This window comes from Carassius gibelio, chromosome B12 (assembly GCF_023724105.1).
Source record: "Carassius gibelio isolate Cgi1373 ecotype wild population from Czech Republic chromosome B12, carGib1.2-hapl.c, whole genome shotgun sequence".
Taxonomy (NCBI): Eukaryota; Metazoa; Chordata; class Actinopteri; order Cypriniformes; family Cyprinidae; genus Carassius; species Carassius gibelio.
Window position 1 is genome coordinate 1,988,638 of NC_068407.1, and position 18,448 is coordinate 2,007,085.

General features: G+C 36.3%; 1 protein-coding gene across 1 annotated transcript; it reads left to right on the forward strand.

Moving 5' to 3' along the window:
• The first annotated feature begins 387 nt into the window (after positions 1-387).
• On the forward strand, positions 388-7,800 carry LOC127969280 (uncharacterized). The gene is made up of 13 exons (XM_052571129.1): positions 388-528; positions 615-710; positions 807-942; positions 2,280-2,413; positions 2,519-2,782; positions 2,867-2,962; positions 3,054-3,183; positions 3,304-3,437; positions 3,540-3,790; positions 3,879-3,990; positions 4,085-4,220; positions 4,290-4,372; positions 7,738-7,800. Exons 1-13 carry the CDS (start codon positions 388-390, stop codon positions 7,798-7,800), a joined length of 1,776 nt encoding a protein of 591 aa, XP_052427089.1.
• The last annotated feature ends 10,648 nt before the right edge of the window (positions 7,801-18,448 follow it).

Below are 18,448 nucleotides of genomic sequence, written 5' to 3' on the forward strand. Positions count from 1 at the left end.
TGTGTGTTCATTCTCCTGGCAGCACCAGCAATATTCTATCAGTTCGGCTCAGCAGCAGGAGACACTGAATATTCTTTTAATTCTGATGAAGGCTATTTATTAATTCCCTTCTCCATTCCATATACATTCTTTAACCACGCGTACAACAGCTTATATGTGAGAATTCAGTTCCATTGCCAGTCTACAGTTAATATAAAAGCAAATGTTAGGATAAACATTTATTTTCTGCTGGATTTGAACTGATTTCTCACATTTCAGGTTCATTTTAATGGACTCATTACTTTCAACCAACCACAACCCTCATCTGGACCTAACTATAATCCCAGCAGAGGAGCTGAAGATTTCATCGCTCCGCTCTGGAGTGACCTTGATGACTATTATAATGGTATGTTCTTGTATCAGGAGTACACTAATGGAAGTGTCCTCACTCGCGCCACTCAAGATATAAACCAGTATTTCCCTCAGAATAACTTCACTGCTTCTTGGGTCTTTGTCGTCACTTGGAAATATGGACCACAGCAAAACCCGGTAAATGTTATTTATTATTTTAATTTTTGTTCAGGGTCACATACTGTATAGATTATGAATCATGACGCATTTTTTTCTCTTTTCAGGCAATCCTGTTTCAAGTGGTTTTGATATCAGATGGCTATTTTTCTTTCTTTCTGATGAATTATGGTGACTGCGCTGTACTTTATGAACAAGTGGAGGTAAAACCTACATCACAGGATTTAAATAATATTATGTCTATTCTATATTGGCTATGTTTTTGTATAAATAACATCTGTTTTTCTTGGTTTTAATAGGCTGGATATGACACAATAAACTCCATATACAACTTTGTAATTCCCGATTCAACTAACGGCAACTACCAAAACCTGAAGAACACGACTAACGTAAATGTTTCTGGTCGTTGGGCATTCATCGCAAGCAATGAATCAGGTAGGAATTTCATCAAGATTATGTCTCAGTTTGTTAAAAGGATGGTTCACCCAAAGAGGAAAATGTGATGTTTATCTGCCTACCCCCAGGGCATCCAAGATGTAGGTGACTTTGTTTCTTTAGTAGAACACAAACTAATATTTTTAACTCCACCCGTTGCAGTCTGTCAGTCCTATAATGTCAGTGGATGGGAATCATGGATTTGAGAATCATAAAACACACACAGACAAAACTAAATTGAACCTTGCAGCTTGTGATGATACCCTGATGTGTAAAGACACAAAATGGTCTGTCTGTGCAATAAACTGAACAGTATTTATATAGTTTTTTACATCTGATTTTCACTGCAATGTCTAACCTGGCCTGAGTTTATTCGCATCTTCTTCTTCTTCTTGCTTTACGGTCACAGCGGTACAAACAACTCACTTTTTTAAACGAGAATGTCCCTTCACTAATAGGTCCTGCATCTGACTCGCTAAATAGCAAGTCTGCACGCATGCTTGAAATGGCTATTGGTTTATTTTCTTTTATATTTGATAAGATTTCTGTTTTAATGATACTTCATAAAATAATTTAAAAATCACAATGTTTCCAAACTTTTGACAGGTAAAGTTACTGTATGCAAATCTGTAGAAAATCATATTTGAACTGATGTCATTGTTGTCTACATCTGTGAGGGAGGATGCAAGCAGAAGGCAGTATAATCAGGAAGTAAATTATTTAATTTACACTGTCAAATCATATTGGCGCCTATAACCTTAAAGACAAAGAAAATGCCAAGTTTAAAATATTAACAACAAAACATGTACACAAAAGCCCCGACGTGGAGTGGATAAATATAGGCAAATAAAACGAAAGAGAGAGAGAGATTAACCCTCAGAAACTTAACCCCCAGCATTCTTTTTATTTTTAAAAGGACAATCTCTTTAAAATGTCCCACACCAACTTTGTTTTCATGAGAAATATTAATATTTATTTATATGCGAACATTTGTTAAATGAGTTTCTGATGTAGCTATTCAGTGGTATTTGTGTTTGTTCATTCACTCAGCAAACCCTTCATTGACAACCACCACCACAGATCCATCATGTAATAATGTTGTGTGCAATGTTTGTATGTACTTCACAGAAGTGTTTTATTTAATGTTGTTTTTCTTTAACAGTCAGTACAAAAACAACAACAACAACAACAACAACAACAACAACAACTGTTCAGCCGTGGACAGGTAGCCTGTGTTTGAATTAATGCTGTGTTCACTCCAGAGTCTGTAATTACAATATTATGACTTGTAAAACTCCTCACATCTTCATTTGTGTTTGTGTTCATTCTCTCTGCAGCGCCAGCAATATTTTATCCATTTGGCTCAGCAGCAGGAGACACTGAACATTTTGAAAATGGTGGTGAAAGCTACTATTCTGTTGGTCTTTCAACTCCATTTAAGTTCTTCGGCCGAACATACAACCAGATATATGTGAGAACTCAGTTCCATTAACAGTTGAAGTTTGAATTATAACGTAGTAATGATAAGCCAGTTATTATTTTTCTGCTGGATTTGATTTGATTTCTCAAACTGCAGGTCAATTATAATGGACTCCTTACGTTCAACGTCCCTTCAGTGTCAGGACCATACAATCCCACCAGAGGAGCTGAAGATTTCATTGCTGCGCTCTGGAATGACTTTGATGACTATTACAGTGGTGTGATCTCATATCAGCAGTACACCAGTGGAAGCGTCCTCAGTCGCGCCTCTCAGGATATCAACCAGTATTTCTCTCAAGCGAACATCAATGTTAATTGGGTCTTTGTCGTCACTTGGAGATATGGATCTCAGCCAAACCCGGTAATTTGTAACATTCAAGTTTATATTTTCTAAGGTCACCTACTGTTTAATCAATTAATTTTGTTGTTTTTCTTTTCTTTTCAGGCAATCCTGTTTCAAGTAGTTTTAATTTCAGGTAGTGGTCAGTCTTACTTTCTGATGAATTATGGTGACTGCGGTATGTTATATGAACAAGTGGAGGTAAAACACATCACTGGATTTTAATAATATTTTTTATTTCTATATTGACCCTGTATTTATAAATAACATCTGTTTTTCATGGTTTTAATAGGCTGGATATGACACAATAAACTCCATAAGCCACTTTGTAATCCCTGAATCATCTAATGGCAACTACCAAAGCCTGAAGAACACGACTAATGTAAATGTTCCTGGTCGCTGGACATTTAGTGCATGGGCAGGTATTGATTGACTTTTGAATTAATGCTGTGTTCTCGAGCACAGTAGCTGCAATTACAAGATTCTGACTTGTAAAACTGCTCACATCTTAATTTGTGTTTTTGTGTTAATTCTCCTGGCAGCACCAGCAATATTCTATCAGTTCGGCTCAGCAGCAGGAGACACTGAATATTCGTATAATCCAGATGAAGGCTATTTATTAATTCCCTTCTCCATTCCATATACATTCTTTAACCACACATACAACAGCTTATATGTGAGAATTCAGTTCCATTGCCAGTCTACAGTTAATATAAAAGCAAATGTTAGGATAAACAATCATTTTCTAATGCATTTGAACTATTTTTTCACATTACAGGTTCATTTTAATGGACTCATTACTTTCAACCAACCAGAACCAGCATCTGGACCTAACTATAATCCCAGCAGAGGAGCTGAAGATTTCATCGCTCCGCTCTGGAGTGACCTTGATGACATGGGATTGACAGGCATGTTCTCGTATCAGCAGTACACAAATGGAAGTGTCCTCACTCGTGCCACTCAGGACATCAACCAGTATTTCCCTCAGAATGACTTTGTTGCTTCTTGGGTCTTTGTCGTCACTTGGAAATATGGACCTGGGCAAAACCCGGTAAATGTTATTTTTTTTATTTTTGTTCAGGGCCACATACTGTATAGATTATGGATCATGCTGTTTTTTTTTCTCTTTTCAGGCAATCCTGTTTCAAGTGGTTTTGATATCAGATGGCTATTTTTCTTTCTTTCTGATGAATTATGGTGACTGCGCTGTACTTTATGAACAAGTGGAGGTAAAACCTACATCACAGGATTTAAATAATATTATGTCTATTCTATATTGGCTCTGTTTGTATAAATAACATCTGTTTTACATGTTTTTTATAGGCTGGATATAACACAATAAATTCTATATACAACTTTGTAATTCCCGATTCAACTAATGGCAACTACCAGAACCTGAAGAACACGACTAATGTAAATGTTCCTGGTCGTTGGGCATTCATGGCTGGATCAGGTAGGAGTTTTATCAATTAAGTCTGTTTGTTGAAGTTATGTAGTACTGTCTCATATTTTTTGTGTATGGCTTTAGAAAATGTTGTAGGACTTCAAGTGAGACTTCAGTCATTTTCAGACCTAACAAAGAATGAAGACATTGAGACTGTTTTGCAGCAAGTAAGTCACCAGAGCATTTTATGTTTTATAGAACAGAAATATCATATATTTTGATCTGTCTATTCATTTTTGCTTCAGATAAAACAAATGCTGTTAGATCGTGGACTGTCAAGTAGTGTCGTGATGAAGATAAGAAAAGTCGAGAAGACAAAGCCGTAGCATCAGCCTCATGGAAGTGAATTAAAACACAGAACATCGCTGCAGTTGAGGATGTTGTTACCATTGATAAAGAGGAATGTCACTTCACAAGAAGGAAACCTTAATATTTTTTCACTCTTCGGCTTTCTTATGATGGACAATGATGTATAAAAAATTATTACATGAACTATATATGTTCCAGCTCTTTTCTATGTTGATTCAGTTTGAATAATCATTGGTCCAATCTTTTGTTTAAGTCTAATCAAACTGATCTGTAGTATGCAAACAATGAAATTCAACATGATCTTCCACTACTTATGTAAGATGATTAATACTTGACCCTGTTGTGAATTACTTTCTTTAACATTTAACCCCCTGAATAGTCCCTTTTAAATAACAAAACATAAATGTAAATTGTTTTTAAACAACTTTGTAATAGAGGTTGTCTTTAACAATAAATGAGACTTGACACCACATGAGCTGATCAACTGTGAGAAGAGCGTGTTTTCTTGTTTCTTTTGCTCAGCTGAGTGAATGAAATGCTAAACTAAATCAGTAATATTTTCAGCAATCTCGGAAACAAAAGGAAACGTCCATATGCAATTACATTTGGTTCAATAAAAATGAATGTAACTTTATAAAACTGATCATAACTTTTTCAGAAACTATCAAAAATATTTCAAAAATTTCCAATCAGAGTAGATCACTGTTAAGTGCGCCCCCACGAGAAGTTTGTGTCAAAACACCAAACGAAAAACTGTAAAACATAAGTGAAATCTATGGCAATGCATTCAGAATCCACGATTAGCGAAAAACAAATCTTTGAAAATCGTTAACAAAGAATGAAGTATATTTGAAGAGCCTGTTAAATTTGTGCGACGGAGTGAATTTTTTTCACTTTCATTGTGTTTTTCTTCTTTTGTAATGGCATATTTTCATAGTTTCTGAAAAAGTTATGTTCAGTTTTATAAAGTTTCGTTCATTTTTATTGAACCAAATGTAATTCCATACATCCAAAGCCAAAGGGACTCAATGGCACGCTGTCAGTAGAGTGAGTAATGTGTTGTTTTTTTATTATAATCGCAACGATTATAGGGTGCATTATAAACCAATTAGTTACAATTATTGCATTATATTTCAGACAGTGCAGAGTGGTATCGTGTGGTAAACAATAAGTGGCGTACACGCGTGAGAGATCACTTCCGGCACTTTCCGGTGCTTGCGCAGACTAAACCAGAACGTGCGCACATGTCACACACCAGGAAGCACGCGTGCCCTCAGATCACTTGGACGTGGTTGTGTATAAGAGGTAAAAACAATATAAATACTGTACGTTTTCTCACACAAACTGCTCGTTTCGTGTCTTAGACCATCAATGTGTACTTACGATGGGGAATTGTTTAATTTGGACTTCTCTGTGCATGCTCTTTGAGGTGGTGACCATAGACCTCCGTTATATAAGTCACAGACAAGAACGGTTTGACTTAAACATATCAAAATTGAAACTACTTTGGAAACAAAGACACCACATCTTGGATGCCCTTGTGGTAAGCTAAAACATACCAAAAATTAATTTCAAAGTGAACCATCCCTGTAAGCATCATTTTTAGACAGCGAACACAACGAACTTACTCCCGATTTCTCTCAACATGGAGACAGGAGAGCTGTCAGTCAATAAATGAGAAATCTTGTATTGCTTATTTGAAAAAGTAATTCAGATATTTTACTGTAAATTAAAAAGTAATGCGTTTACTTTACTGGTTACTTGAAAAAAAATAATCTGATTATGTGACTTGTGTCACTAATGCGTTACCTCCAACACTGTTAATAATGATACCAATCTTTAGCTGATCAGGCTGGGAGTCCAGCTAAAACCAGCCAACCAGCTTGGATTAAAAGGGTTAAACATTTCTACTGAAACTGTGTTTCTCTCAGCATTTAGAAACTCATTTCAACCAGTTGAACAGGATAAGTACAAAAGTGTTCAGAACACAAAGTAACAATCATGGTTTCTCACCTGTTCGTGCGTCAGCTGATTTTTATCCCTTTGTGATCCTCATTCTCTACATTCTTATGAATGCAGACAAAACACACACACAAAAAATATGGATGAAATCTGTCAGAAGAGGTTAAAGAGGTCAAATTACCAGTTACTCCCTCAGCAGAGAAACCCCAAGGCGTCGTTTATTAGTATTTTGTAAAGAGCACATTGTTGTGTTTTTTTTTTTCTTAAATTCCCTCAAGGAATGTGTGCTCAGACAATCTCAGGTTGTGTAACGTTTAAAACAAACCCACAGAAAAGAGCACTGTGTTGTTACCATTATAAAGGGTCATCACAAATTTTCATAAAGTATGTTGCAGGTAATGAATCATGTACCATAATAGTAAATATAACAAATTAAAGATAAACAGGCCTATATAAAGTGTTCATATTGCTCATATTAGATTACATCTGATAAGATTTCTTTTTAATTTGTTTTATTTTTCTTTAGAGAATTAATGCCAGTATTCCCACAAAATGTATGTATTTAATTTTTTTCCCTCATCCCAGGAGATTTTTCCACGTAAACAGTGCTAGGACATCGATGAAACAGGTGCAATAGTTACTCAGAAGAAGCTGTATGAGGTAAGACAGACCTTTCTATTTAATATTTAATGCTCAACAAGTTATGTTCTCTTAACTGTGTAACATTAATGGATTATGCAACTTAAACATTACATAATAATGGTTATATTTTGTTGAGACAACATAAAAAATAAAGCAATAAGCCAAACAAGTTGCTTAATGTCTTAATGATTTTATAAAAACAATACGATAGAAGATGATGGAATGATAGAACTAAAATAGACTAACAATTTTGTACTATCATGTGTTCCCTGGGATTCAAACCCCCAACCTTGCGCTTGCTAACGCAACGCGTCACCAGTTGAGCTACAGGAACACTAAATATATAGGCTATTTTCCCCCTATAACTTTGAAAGCAACTCAAATTTATAAATATCTAATTTCTAAAATATCTATTATTTCCAATTTAGTGACATACATTTCTGATTACATAATGGAGGACATATTGCAAATATTTGTCTCTGGTTAAGCAATGTCAGCTGCTCTTATCAGTCATGTCACTGAGTAAGGTTTTGTTTACAGTTTGATTATCATCCTTAATTTGGAAAAGACAACAAAATGTGTGTTTCTGAATTTAATTATCTCTCATTTTCTTCAACAGCCAGGCCACAAACACTCCATTAACAACATCTGCACCAACAACAGGTCTCAACTTATTACATGACTACTTGACACATAAGTGAATAATTACACACAAAATGTTGACTGGAGTAAATATTTAGCTCTTTATTAGCCCTTTAAACGCAAAGTTTCTGCAAAGAAAAACAGTTCCTAACAAAAGGCTTTGAGTCTAGACAAAGTTCAGACAAGATAAGGAATTCAAAGGGCTTCCATGGGGCATTGAAAAGCATTAAAAGTCATTAAATTACATTTTATTCATACAGGCATTAAAAATGTTTAGCTGGTTTTGAAGAAAATATTACCAGTTTATTTTGAATATAGCCAATTAATAACTTTTCAGTTTGTTGTTTCATACTTACATTGGTGTGATACACATGCGAAACCAGTTTGACCAGTGCAAGTTTGCTGTAACATCACATGATTGGACAGCGGCAGGCTGGGACATGTACATTTTGTCTCATAGAAATGGAGAAGTGCTATTGAGCAATTTCAACCAGAATGATTCTGATTTTATTACATTCGGTGTGATCATTGATAATGAATATTGACAGTAACAGCTGCATAAGTTAAGCCTTGTGTGAGGAATCTCGTAAAGAAATCAAAACAAGTGAGCACAGGCAAAGAAACTCATAAAACAAACATACTGTGAAATTGATTTTAAATGTATAACTTATGATATAGCCTATTTAAGCAACATGAGACAACCTGTAGAGTGCTGTTTCCCAAATATCAGCATTATTGCAGATCTGACATTGATTTTATTCATTCAACAATGAGTAGTGAGCAGTAAATGACTTCAATATAATACATTTTATTTATATATATATATATATATATATATATATATATATGTGTGTGTGTGTGTGTGTGTGTGTGTGTGTGTGTGTGTGTGTGTGTGTGTGTGTGTGTGTGTGTGTGTGTGTGTAACAGTAGAACAGTCACCAATCTCTGAGAAAAACCCAGCAGGGTATTTTTATTAAATAACTCAGCATTTTTTTTTTTTTTTTTTTTAATCATTCTATGTCAATTTTAAGTCAATGTTTTAGTGATCCATTCATAAAGACAGGCACTCGACTCAATCTTGAATGAATAACCCATCTGAATGAATTGATTGAACTAATGAAATCAAATGTTCACTCATTGTCACTTGCCATCACCTACATCTCCAAGATAATCATCGTGTAACACTTCTGTAACAGGGTCATTCCCTCTCTGATGGATCAGGCAGTAAACCTCAGAAGAACACGGAACATAATGTGAGGCTCGCTTCCATTGATAACTGCCATTGAGAGGAATGCCACTTAACAGGAAGGAAACCTTTACATATTTTTTTCACCCTTCAACTTTCTTTCATGCATATGTAAATCTATCTATATATATATATATATATATATATATATATATATATATATATATATATATATATAAAAATATATATATATATATATATATATATATATATATATATATATATATATATATATATAAATATATAAATATTACATTAATAGTGCTCAGCTGTTGTTGATTTAGCTTGAATAATTGTTGATTCGCCTTTTTTCTTTTTCTGATCATGCTTTTATACAATCAGATCTCTTTAACAGCTGCAAAACTAATCAAACTGATCTATCATATGTGAAAAATGAAATTAAACATGTTCTTCCACTACATTTTTTTGGAAGCGTGACTTATGGAAGATGACAAATACTTGACCCAACTGTAATAATGTTTTTAAAAACATTTTTGTGTTTGTCTAAAAGAATAAATGAGATTGACACCACATAACCTGATCAACATTGCCATCATATATCACAATCTGTCTCTGAAATATTTAAACATAGGCATCTATTAATATGTTATAATAATATTAATATGTGCTTAACAAGTGGACAGAAATAATAAATATAATATAGGTTTAGACAAATAATGCTAAACTTCAATATATTTCAATACATTTTGTACATTTAAACACAGGAATGGCAGGTACTGGCAAGCTAAGCAATATGAAAATACTCACATATTTGATGGAATGAAACAAATATATATTTCAGTATATGAAAAATATATAGAAAATTATTATATAGTATTAAATATTATATAGATTACAATTTATTTTAAGGTGTCCTTCCTTCAGTGCAATTACACATTAAAGTATTAAGTAATATTAATTAACATGTACTTACTATATGGTTGGGGTTAGGATTAGGGTTTGTCTTAGGGTTACTTGCATGTAATTATGCATAATTTATTATAATAGTAAGTACATGCAGCATGTAACAAGTTCAAGTTTATTTATAAAGCATCCAACCAAAATGCTGTACACTGTCAATAGCACAAATATGAGATGGTTAGATGTTCCAGGTAGTAGGACAAGCCACTTCTAATGCTCTATTTCCTCTCTTCTTTAGATGAGTGTGAGGAATCTGGAGGATAAGTTTTTCCTCTGATCTTAATAGTCTTGTATGGATTGGAGGCATTAAGTAGGTTTGTAAGATAAGGCGGAGCTAAATTGTTCAATGATTTGTAGACGAATTAGGTTAGATTAGATTAGATTCAACTTCATTGTCACTGCACATGTAAGGTACAAGGCAACGAAATGCAGTTAGCATCTAACCAGAAGTGCAATAAGCAGTAAGTACAGCATATACAAGGACTTCAATAAGTACAATATCTATACAGATAGGTACTATGAACATACTTTACAGATGGATTAAGTAAAAATGTATGTACACTATAGGCAGGACTATGAACATATGAACATAATTTACACTATTGCAATGGGCAGTAAAGTGCATAGAAAATATTTCAGTGTGCAAATGGATTACTCAGTGTTTCTGGATGAACAGACAGTAGTTCAAGTAATAAATTCACCGGGATGGCAGAAGACAGCTGGTTCTTCTTCAGTGTCCTGAGGAAGAAGAGGCGCTGGTGAGCATTCTTGACCAGGCTGGAGGTGTTTGTGGTCCAGGACAGGTCCTCCGAGATGGTGGTTCAGACATGTTGGCACAGTTGCTTGGTTGAGGGACAGGTTGAAAATGTCTAGACCACTGCAAGCTGCTCTGCACATGCCCTAAGCACATGTCCAGGAATGCCATCCGGGCCAGCAGCCTTGTGTGCATTGATCCGGCTCAATGCAGTGTGGACATCTGTTGAGGTGAGTTTGAGGGGTTGGTGGTCTGCTTAGTGTGTAATTTTGTTGGCCATCTCCTTGCAGTCACTGTTGAAGCGAGCATTAAAGTCATTTAGCTTGTTAAGGAAGGAGTCATCTGTGACAGTTGGAGTGGAGTTGCTTGACTTGTAGTCACTGATGATCTGGATGCCCAGCCACATGCGCCGGGGGTCAGAGTTGGAAAGGTGTTCCTCTACCTTCAGCTTGTAGTAGTACTTGGCCTTTTTGATGCCCCTTTTCAGGTTATCCCAGGATTTACTGTAGGCCTGAGCATCATCTGACCTGAAGGCAGTGTGAAGGCTTTCAGCAGAAGTCGCACATCCTTGTTCATCCATGGCTTCTGATTAGGGTTTGTTGTTATCAGTTTTTTTTTTTTTGTAACACTGTCAATGGTGGTGTTGATGTAATCCAGTACAGAGGAAGTGTAGATATCAATGTCTGTGTGAGAGCCACAGGCAGCCTGAGAAGCAAACATACTCTAGTCAGTGTGTTGAAACCTGTCCTGAAGTAAAGAGTCTGCTCCAGTTGGCCACACTTTGATGGTCCTCACTGATGACTAAACACGGTTGATGAGGGTTGAATACTTAGGGGTGAGAAACAAAGAAAGGTGATCAGAATACCCGAGGTGGGGGAGGGGGGTCGCGATGTATGCTCCATCAAAGGATACATGCTGGTGGAATTTGGGGGGGGGTCCTGTCTATAATTTGCAGTGATTAAAATCACCCGCGACAATAAAAGCAGCCTCCGGGTGTGCAGTCTGTTGTTTACTAATGGCTGCATGAAGTTCGTTCAAAGCAAGCTTGTCATTATCATTCGGTGGAACATAGACTGTGGTTATTATGGTGGAAGTAAACTCCCGTGGCAGATAAAAAGGTCTACATTTAACCATGAGAAACTCTAGGTTAGCTGAGCAGTGTCTCCCAACAATGAAAGTTTTTGTACACCAAGCTTTGTTGACATAAATGCACAATCCACCACCTCTTGTCTTGCCAGAGTCATCTGCCCGTAACATGTAGCGTCCGGCTAGCTCAATAGCATTATTGGGTACGTCGCTGTGTAGCCATGTTTCTTTGAAAACCTTGACATTGCAGTCCAAAAGTCTCTTACTGTGGGTGATGCGAAGCCTTAATTCATCCATTTCGCTCACCAGTGACCGCACATTACCGAGGAAAATCCTGGGTAAAGAGATCCGGAGTGGTGTTAGCTTTAGCTTAGCTCTTAGACCTCCGTGCTTCCCCCACCTTTGTTTACGATCTCGATGCCGCCTGCGAGCACTTCCACCCGGCAGGGTAGAGTGCGTAGCCCTGGGTGTTCTGGCGATCTCAGGGATGAGTCGAATATTGGTGATAAAACTGTTGGAAAAGTCCTCACTGATATCCAAAAGCTCCTGTCGGGTGTATGATGTTAAAGCAAAACTGTTCAGTATGAAATGACCAGAGATGAGCAGGAATAATACTGCAAAATTGCAAAAACTGGAGAGATGCTGAGCCTTGCGATGTGTTCGCATTGCCATCTTGGTCATCTCAGGGATCATCAGGGATCTCAGAATGGGTGTAACATGATTCAATTTTTTAGACCCTTTCAGAAATCTAGCTTCTGCATTTTGTACTACCTGTAAATGAAAAATTTGAGTTTTTGAAATGTCATAGTACAGCGAGTTACAGTAAATCAGCCGTGATGTGATGAAGGCATGGATTGCAATCTCTAGGGAAACTACAGAAGGAAGCGGTTTAATTTTAGAAAGGGACCGAAGGTAGAAGAAGCTGGAGCCTATGCCAAAACTGATCTGTTTATCGAATTTCAAATATTTATCAAAATTTACACCCAGCTTTCGGAAGTAAATGTATAGAAAAAAAGAGTAGGAGCTACAATTGAGCCCTAAGACCAACTCAAACCTTGTCTAAAATCTAAAGTCAATGGCGCAATATTTTTTAATTATTTAAAGAGGGTGTAGAAAATCCGCCTCTGGGCGGGTCCACAGTGGGCGCTGACTTTGCTTATTACACACACATCAATCAATCAGTCACCTTTATTTATATAGTGCTTTAAACAAAATGCATTGCGTCAAAGCACTGAACAACATTCATTTGGAAATGAATGTCTCAATAATGCAAAATGATAATTAGGGCAGTTCATCATTGAATTCAGTGATGTCATCTCTGTTCAGTTAAATAGTGTCTGTGCATTTATTTGCAATCAAGTCAATGATATCGCTGTAGATGAAGTGACCCCAACTAAGCAAGCCAGAGGCGACAGCGGCAAGGAACCGAAACTCCATCGGTGACAGAATGGAGGAAAAAAACCTTGGGAGAAACCAGGCTCAGTTGGGGGGCCAGTTCTCCTCTGACCAGACGAAACCAGTAAGTGAAAGTGACATTCAGCCAAGTATGGTGACCCATACTCAGAATTTGTGCTCTGCATTTAACCCATCCGAAGTGCACACACACAGAGCAGTGAACACACACACACACACTGTGAACACACACCCAGAGCAGTGGGCAGCCATTTATGCTGCGGCGCCCGGGGAGCAGTTGGGGGTTTGGTGCCTTGCTCAAGGGCACCTAAGTCATGGTATTGAAGTTGGAGTGAGAATTGTACATGCACTCCCCCCACCTACAATTCCTGCCGGCCCGGGACTCGAACTCACAACCTTTTGATTGGGAGTCCGACTCTCTAACCATTAGGCCAGTAGTTCAATTCCAGGCTGCAGCAAAGTCAGATTTTGCAGAAGAATAATCTGTTTCCTGTGGTCTTGTCCTGGTGGTCCTCTGAGACAAGGTCTTTACAGGGGATCTGTATCTGGGGCTCTAGTTGTCCTGGTCTCCGCTGTCTTTCTGGGCAGTAGAGGTCCTTTCTAGGTGCTGATCCACCATCTGGTATGGATACGTACTGGATACGGGCAACTACAGTGACCCTCTGATCTGGATACAGACTGGATCTGGTGGCCACGGTGACCTCGGAACAAGAGAAAAACAGACAAATATTAGCGTAGATGCCATTCTTCTAATGATGTAGCAAGTACATAGGGTGTTATGTGAAGTGTTACCGGTTCCGGTTTACCTAATTAATGCAGCCTAAAAATCCTTTAACGGATTTGGATATTAAAAGCATATTAGTATGTTATGTGTATGCCAGGTTAAAGAGATGGGTCTTTAATCTAGATTTAAACTGCAAGAGTGTGTCTGCCTCCCGAACAATGTTAGGTAGGTTATTCCAGAGTTTAGGCACCAAATAGGAAAAGAATCTGCCACCCGCAGTTGATTTTGATATTCTAGGTATTATTAAATTGGCTGAGTTTTGAGAACGTAGAGGACGTAGAGGAGTATAATGTAAAAGGAGTATAATGTCGTTTGACATTGACAGCATAGGCCGTAATTTAGATATATTTTTGAGATGGAAAAATGCAGTTTTACAAATGCTAGAAACGTGGCTTTCTAAGGAAAGATTGCGATCAAGTAGCACACCTAGGTTCCTAACTGATGACGAAGAATTGACAGAGCAACCATCAAGTCTTAGACAGTGTTCTAGGTTATTAAAAGCAGAGTTTTTAGGCCCTATAATTAACACCTCTGTTTTTTCTGAATTTAGCAGTAAGAAATTACTCGTCATCGAATTTTTTATATCGACTACGCATTCCATTAGTTTTTCAAATTGTTGTGTTTCACCGGGCCGTGAAGAAATATAGAGCTGAGTATCATCAGCATAACAGTGAAAGCTAACACCATGTTTCCTGATGATATCGACCAAGGGTAACATATAAAGCGTGAAGAGTAGCGGCCCCAGTACTGAGCCTTGAGGTACTCCATACTGCACTTGTGATCGATATGATACATCTTCATTCACTGCTACGAACTGATGGCGGTCATATAAGTATGATTTAAACCATGCTAATGAACTTCCACTGATGGCAACAAAGTGTTCAAGTCTATGCAAAAGAATGCTGTGGTCAGTTGTGTCAAACGCAGCACTAAGATCCAATAAATCTAATAGAGAGATACACTCACGATCAGATGATAAGAGCAGATCATTTGTAACTCTAAGGAGAGCAGTCTCAGTACTATGATACGGTCTAAATCCTGACTGGAAATCCTCACATATACCATTTTTCTGTAAGAAGGAATATAATTGTGAGGATAACACCTTTTCTAGTATCTTGGACAGAAACGGGAGATTCGAGATTGGTCTATAATTAACAAGTTCTTTGGGGTCAAGTTGTGTTTTTTTTTTATGAGAGGCTTAATAACAGCCAGTTTGAAGGTTTTGGGGACATATCCTAATGACAATGAGGAATTAATAATAGTCAGAAGAGGACCTATGACTTCTGGAAGCACCTCTTTTAGGAGCTTAGATGATATAGGGTCTAAAATACATGTTGTTGGTTTAGATGATTTAACAAGTATGTTAACATGCATATAAAGAAACACGCTGCAAATCCTCACAACACATGCATATAACGAAACACGCTGCAAATCCTCACAACACATGCATATAATGGAATGCGCTGCAAATCCTTCATAACACATGCATATAACGAAACGTGCTGCAAATCATCACATTTGCAGCGCGTTTCGTTATATGCATGTGTTGTGATGACTTGCAGCGCATTTCGCTATATGCATGTTTTGTGAGGATATATACATACATACATATATACATATATACATATATACACACACACACACACACACACACACATAAGCAAACAAACTTGTAGAATATTATGATGGCAGTGCATCAAAATTCAGTGTCATCAATTTGTCAAAAAGAACACAGAACATTTTACGAATCATTTACACATGGTAAGGAGCAGGTGTACATTTCAGTCATAACAACTAACAGTTTGAAAATATGAACACTTTCATGAATCTGAAAATTTATGACAGAACAGCTTTACCAGCGATTTACACACAAATTTATTCTGCTGGTGTTTCAGGAACAAGGCCCATTATGTTTTTTTAATATTATTTACAGAAGTGTTTCATAATTTAGCACTGTTTTCTTTAACAGCCTCTACAACAACAACTCCATGGACAGGTATTTATTGACATTTCAGTTAGTGGTGCATTTGTGTTGGGATCATCATAATTATGAGATTTTGAGTTGTAAAAACTGTTCAAATATTAATTTGTATTTTTTCTGTCGTCAGCACCAGCAATATTTTATGCTTTCTGTGCAGCAACAGGAGACACTGAAATTCTTGAATATGCTGGTGATACCTATCAACTTGTTGCCTTTTCCACTCCATTTACGTACTTTGGCCACAAATACAACAGCACTTAAGTAAGATTTCAATTCTGTTGCCAGTGTTTTGAGCAAATGTTTTGATACAGCAGCTGATTGCTTTTATTTCAGATTAATAATAATGGACTCATTACATTCAACCAACCAATTACGGTTCAAGCAGTTTTGATTTCAGGTGGTGGTTTTTCTTTCCTACTGATGCATTATGGTGACTGTGCTGTGGAGTATTTTCCAGTGGAGGTAAAACAGTCATCAGCACAGTATTGAAACAATAATTTACCAGCTCTGCTTGCATACATAACCTTTAACTGATTTGAATAGGCTGGATACGACACAGTCGGCTCCACTGACTACTACGTAATTCATTATAATCCATATGATGGGTACTACATCCCAAACCTCAATACCACGACTAACGTAGATGTTCCAGGTCGTTGGGCCTTTCTTGTAAACAATGTAACAGGTAGGATTTGAAACATAATTATTTGTTACTATTATCAGTTTTTTTATATATATATATATCATCTCGGAGTGTCTTACTATGTGTTTGTACTTAGAAATCGTCATAGGACTTCAAATGAAACTTCAGTCATTTTTAGACCTAATACAGAGTGGAAACATGGAGGTTGTTCTGCATCAAGTAAGTCACACTTTTCATAACAAAGGTTGTTGTTTGGAAGCCCTTTAATATCTTTGACTTTATATCTGATAGTTGTGACCTTTCTTTCTTGCAAGGACCTTTTATAATTTTTTACTCTGGGGAATTTTAACCAGTAACCATAACCAGTAGATTACAATAAAAAAATAATGCTCATTTTGATCTGACTATAAATCTTTTTTTTTTTTACAGATAAAACAAGAGCTGGTCAATCATGGAGTGTCAAGTAACTTTGAACTGAAGTTAAGAAAAGTCAAAAAGACTTAAAGGTCGTAATGCATGGATAGGAATTAAAACTCGAAATGTTGTTGCCATAGAAGGTGTAGAAACTGATAAAGAGAGGAATGTAACTCCACAAGAAGGAAACGTATAATTTTGTGCGCTTCTACATCGATTTGTTTTTACTTTAACATTTTATAATAAAACACAAGCATGATTTAGCACAAATAATTAAATAATGTGTACAAATTAATTATTTACCATGTTTATTTAGCTTGAATAATAATCATTGATTCTCCTATTTTGTCCCACTTCCTGAAAAGTTTCAGGGGTTTTGAATCAAACTGATCTATATGTGAACTAAACCTGTTCTTCATCTACGCCTCCATTTACTTAACGCATTACTCATCCATGTCAAAATTCCTTCACGTAGTCTACTTGTTTATGGTGTAAACTAGGCCTATGTTACCATCGAAAACTTTTAGAACAGCAGGTTTTGCACAGTTGGCAATGACGCGCAAACTCTAATGTAGGTGTGGTCATAATTTAAAAGTTTTGTTTATGATTTTTGAGGATGTTTGCACGTCAGCATTTTTATGTTGGCACCTGTCTGCCAAAAATCCATTGTGTTTGATTGGATGCCCAGCCTTTGATGTCAATCACAAATATGGAAGCTTTTGTAGTTTCTTTTTCAAGTTTATTCAGATAATATCGATTTATTATTTGTATTATAATTTATTAAATAAATGAGAGCTTTATTAATATCAAGGCTTACATTTTTAATCATTTAATTATTTTGCATTTAATATTTATAATTATAAAGATAGTTTAAGTGATAATAATATTTTAATAATATAAACAATATATATATATATATATATATATATAGTTTTTGTTTTTTGCACCTGGGAATAAATAAAGTACAAAGTTCAGTTTTTACATCCCACTGCATTATTTATTATTTATTATTTACATTATAACCTCAAATAATGATATTTATAACTTTGTGATTGTAAACAAAAAAAATGTATACAGTATATGTAAGAGAGACTGGTAATGGCTGCATACTTCAAGTTAATATGAAACCGCTTTCGCAAACACAAAAAGTGCCATATTTTTCATATTTATCCTCTTGAATTGATTTGGTAATGAAACATGTCTCTGTTTGACTATGAGATTTGTGTTTGACAAATTTGTAGTTTGCTAAATCCTCTAATGTGAAATCTAAGTCTCGAGTCTATACTAATTTGTTTCAGCAGGCCATACTGACACCCTGTAGAATCTACGGGAGAATGGAATCATTTCTAGAAAGCGCGGATTAAAATATTTAGTTCTTCTGAGTTGGATGTGGCTTGACAGCTGGAGCTGGTTCCCCGCAGCCGAGGATCCGTCAGTCTAACAAGA

Bases quoted from the DNA above. Each gene is read 5' to 3' on its own strand.
- LOC127969280 (XM_052571129.1), top strand. From the start codon at position 388: ATGTTCTTGTATCAGGAGTACACTAATGGAAGTGTCCTCACTCGCGCC. The intron at 3,184-3,303 runs GTATTGATTGAC...TTCTCCTGGCAG, and splicing joins GACATTTAGTGCATGGGCAG to CACCAGCAATATTCTATCAG. The intron at 4,373-7,737 runs GTAAGTCACCAG...TTTCTTCAACAG, and splicing joins TTGAGACTGTTTTGCAGCAA to CCAGGCCACAAACACTCCAT.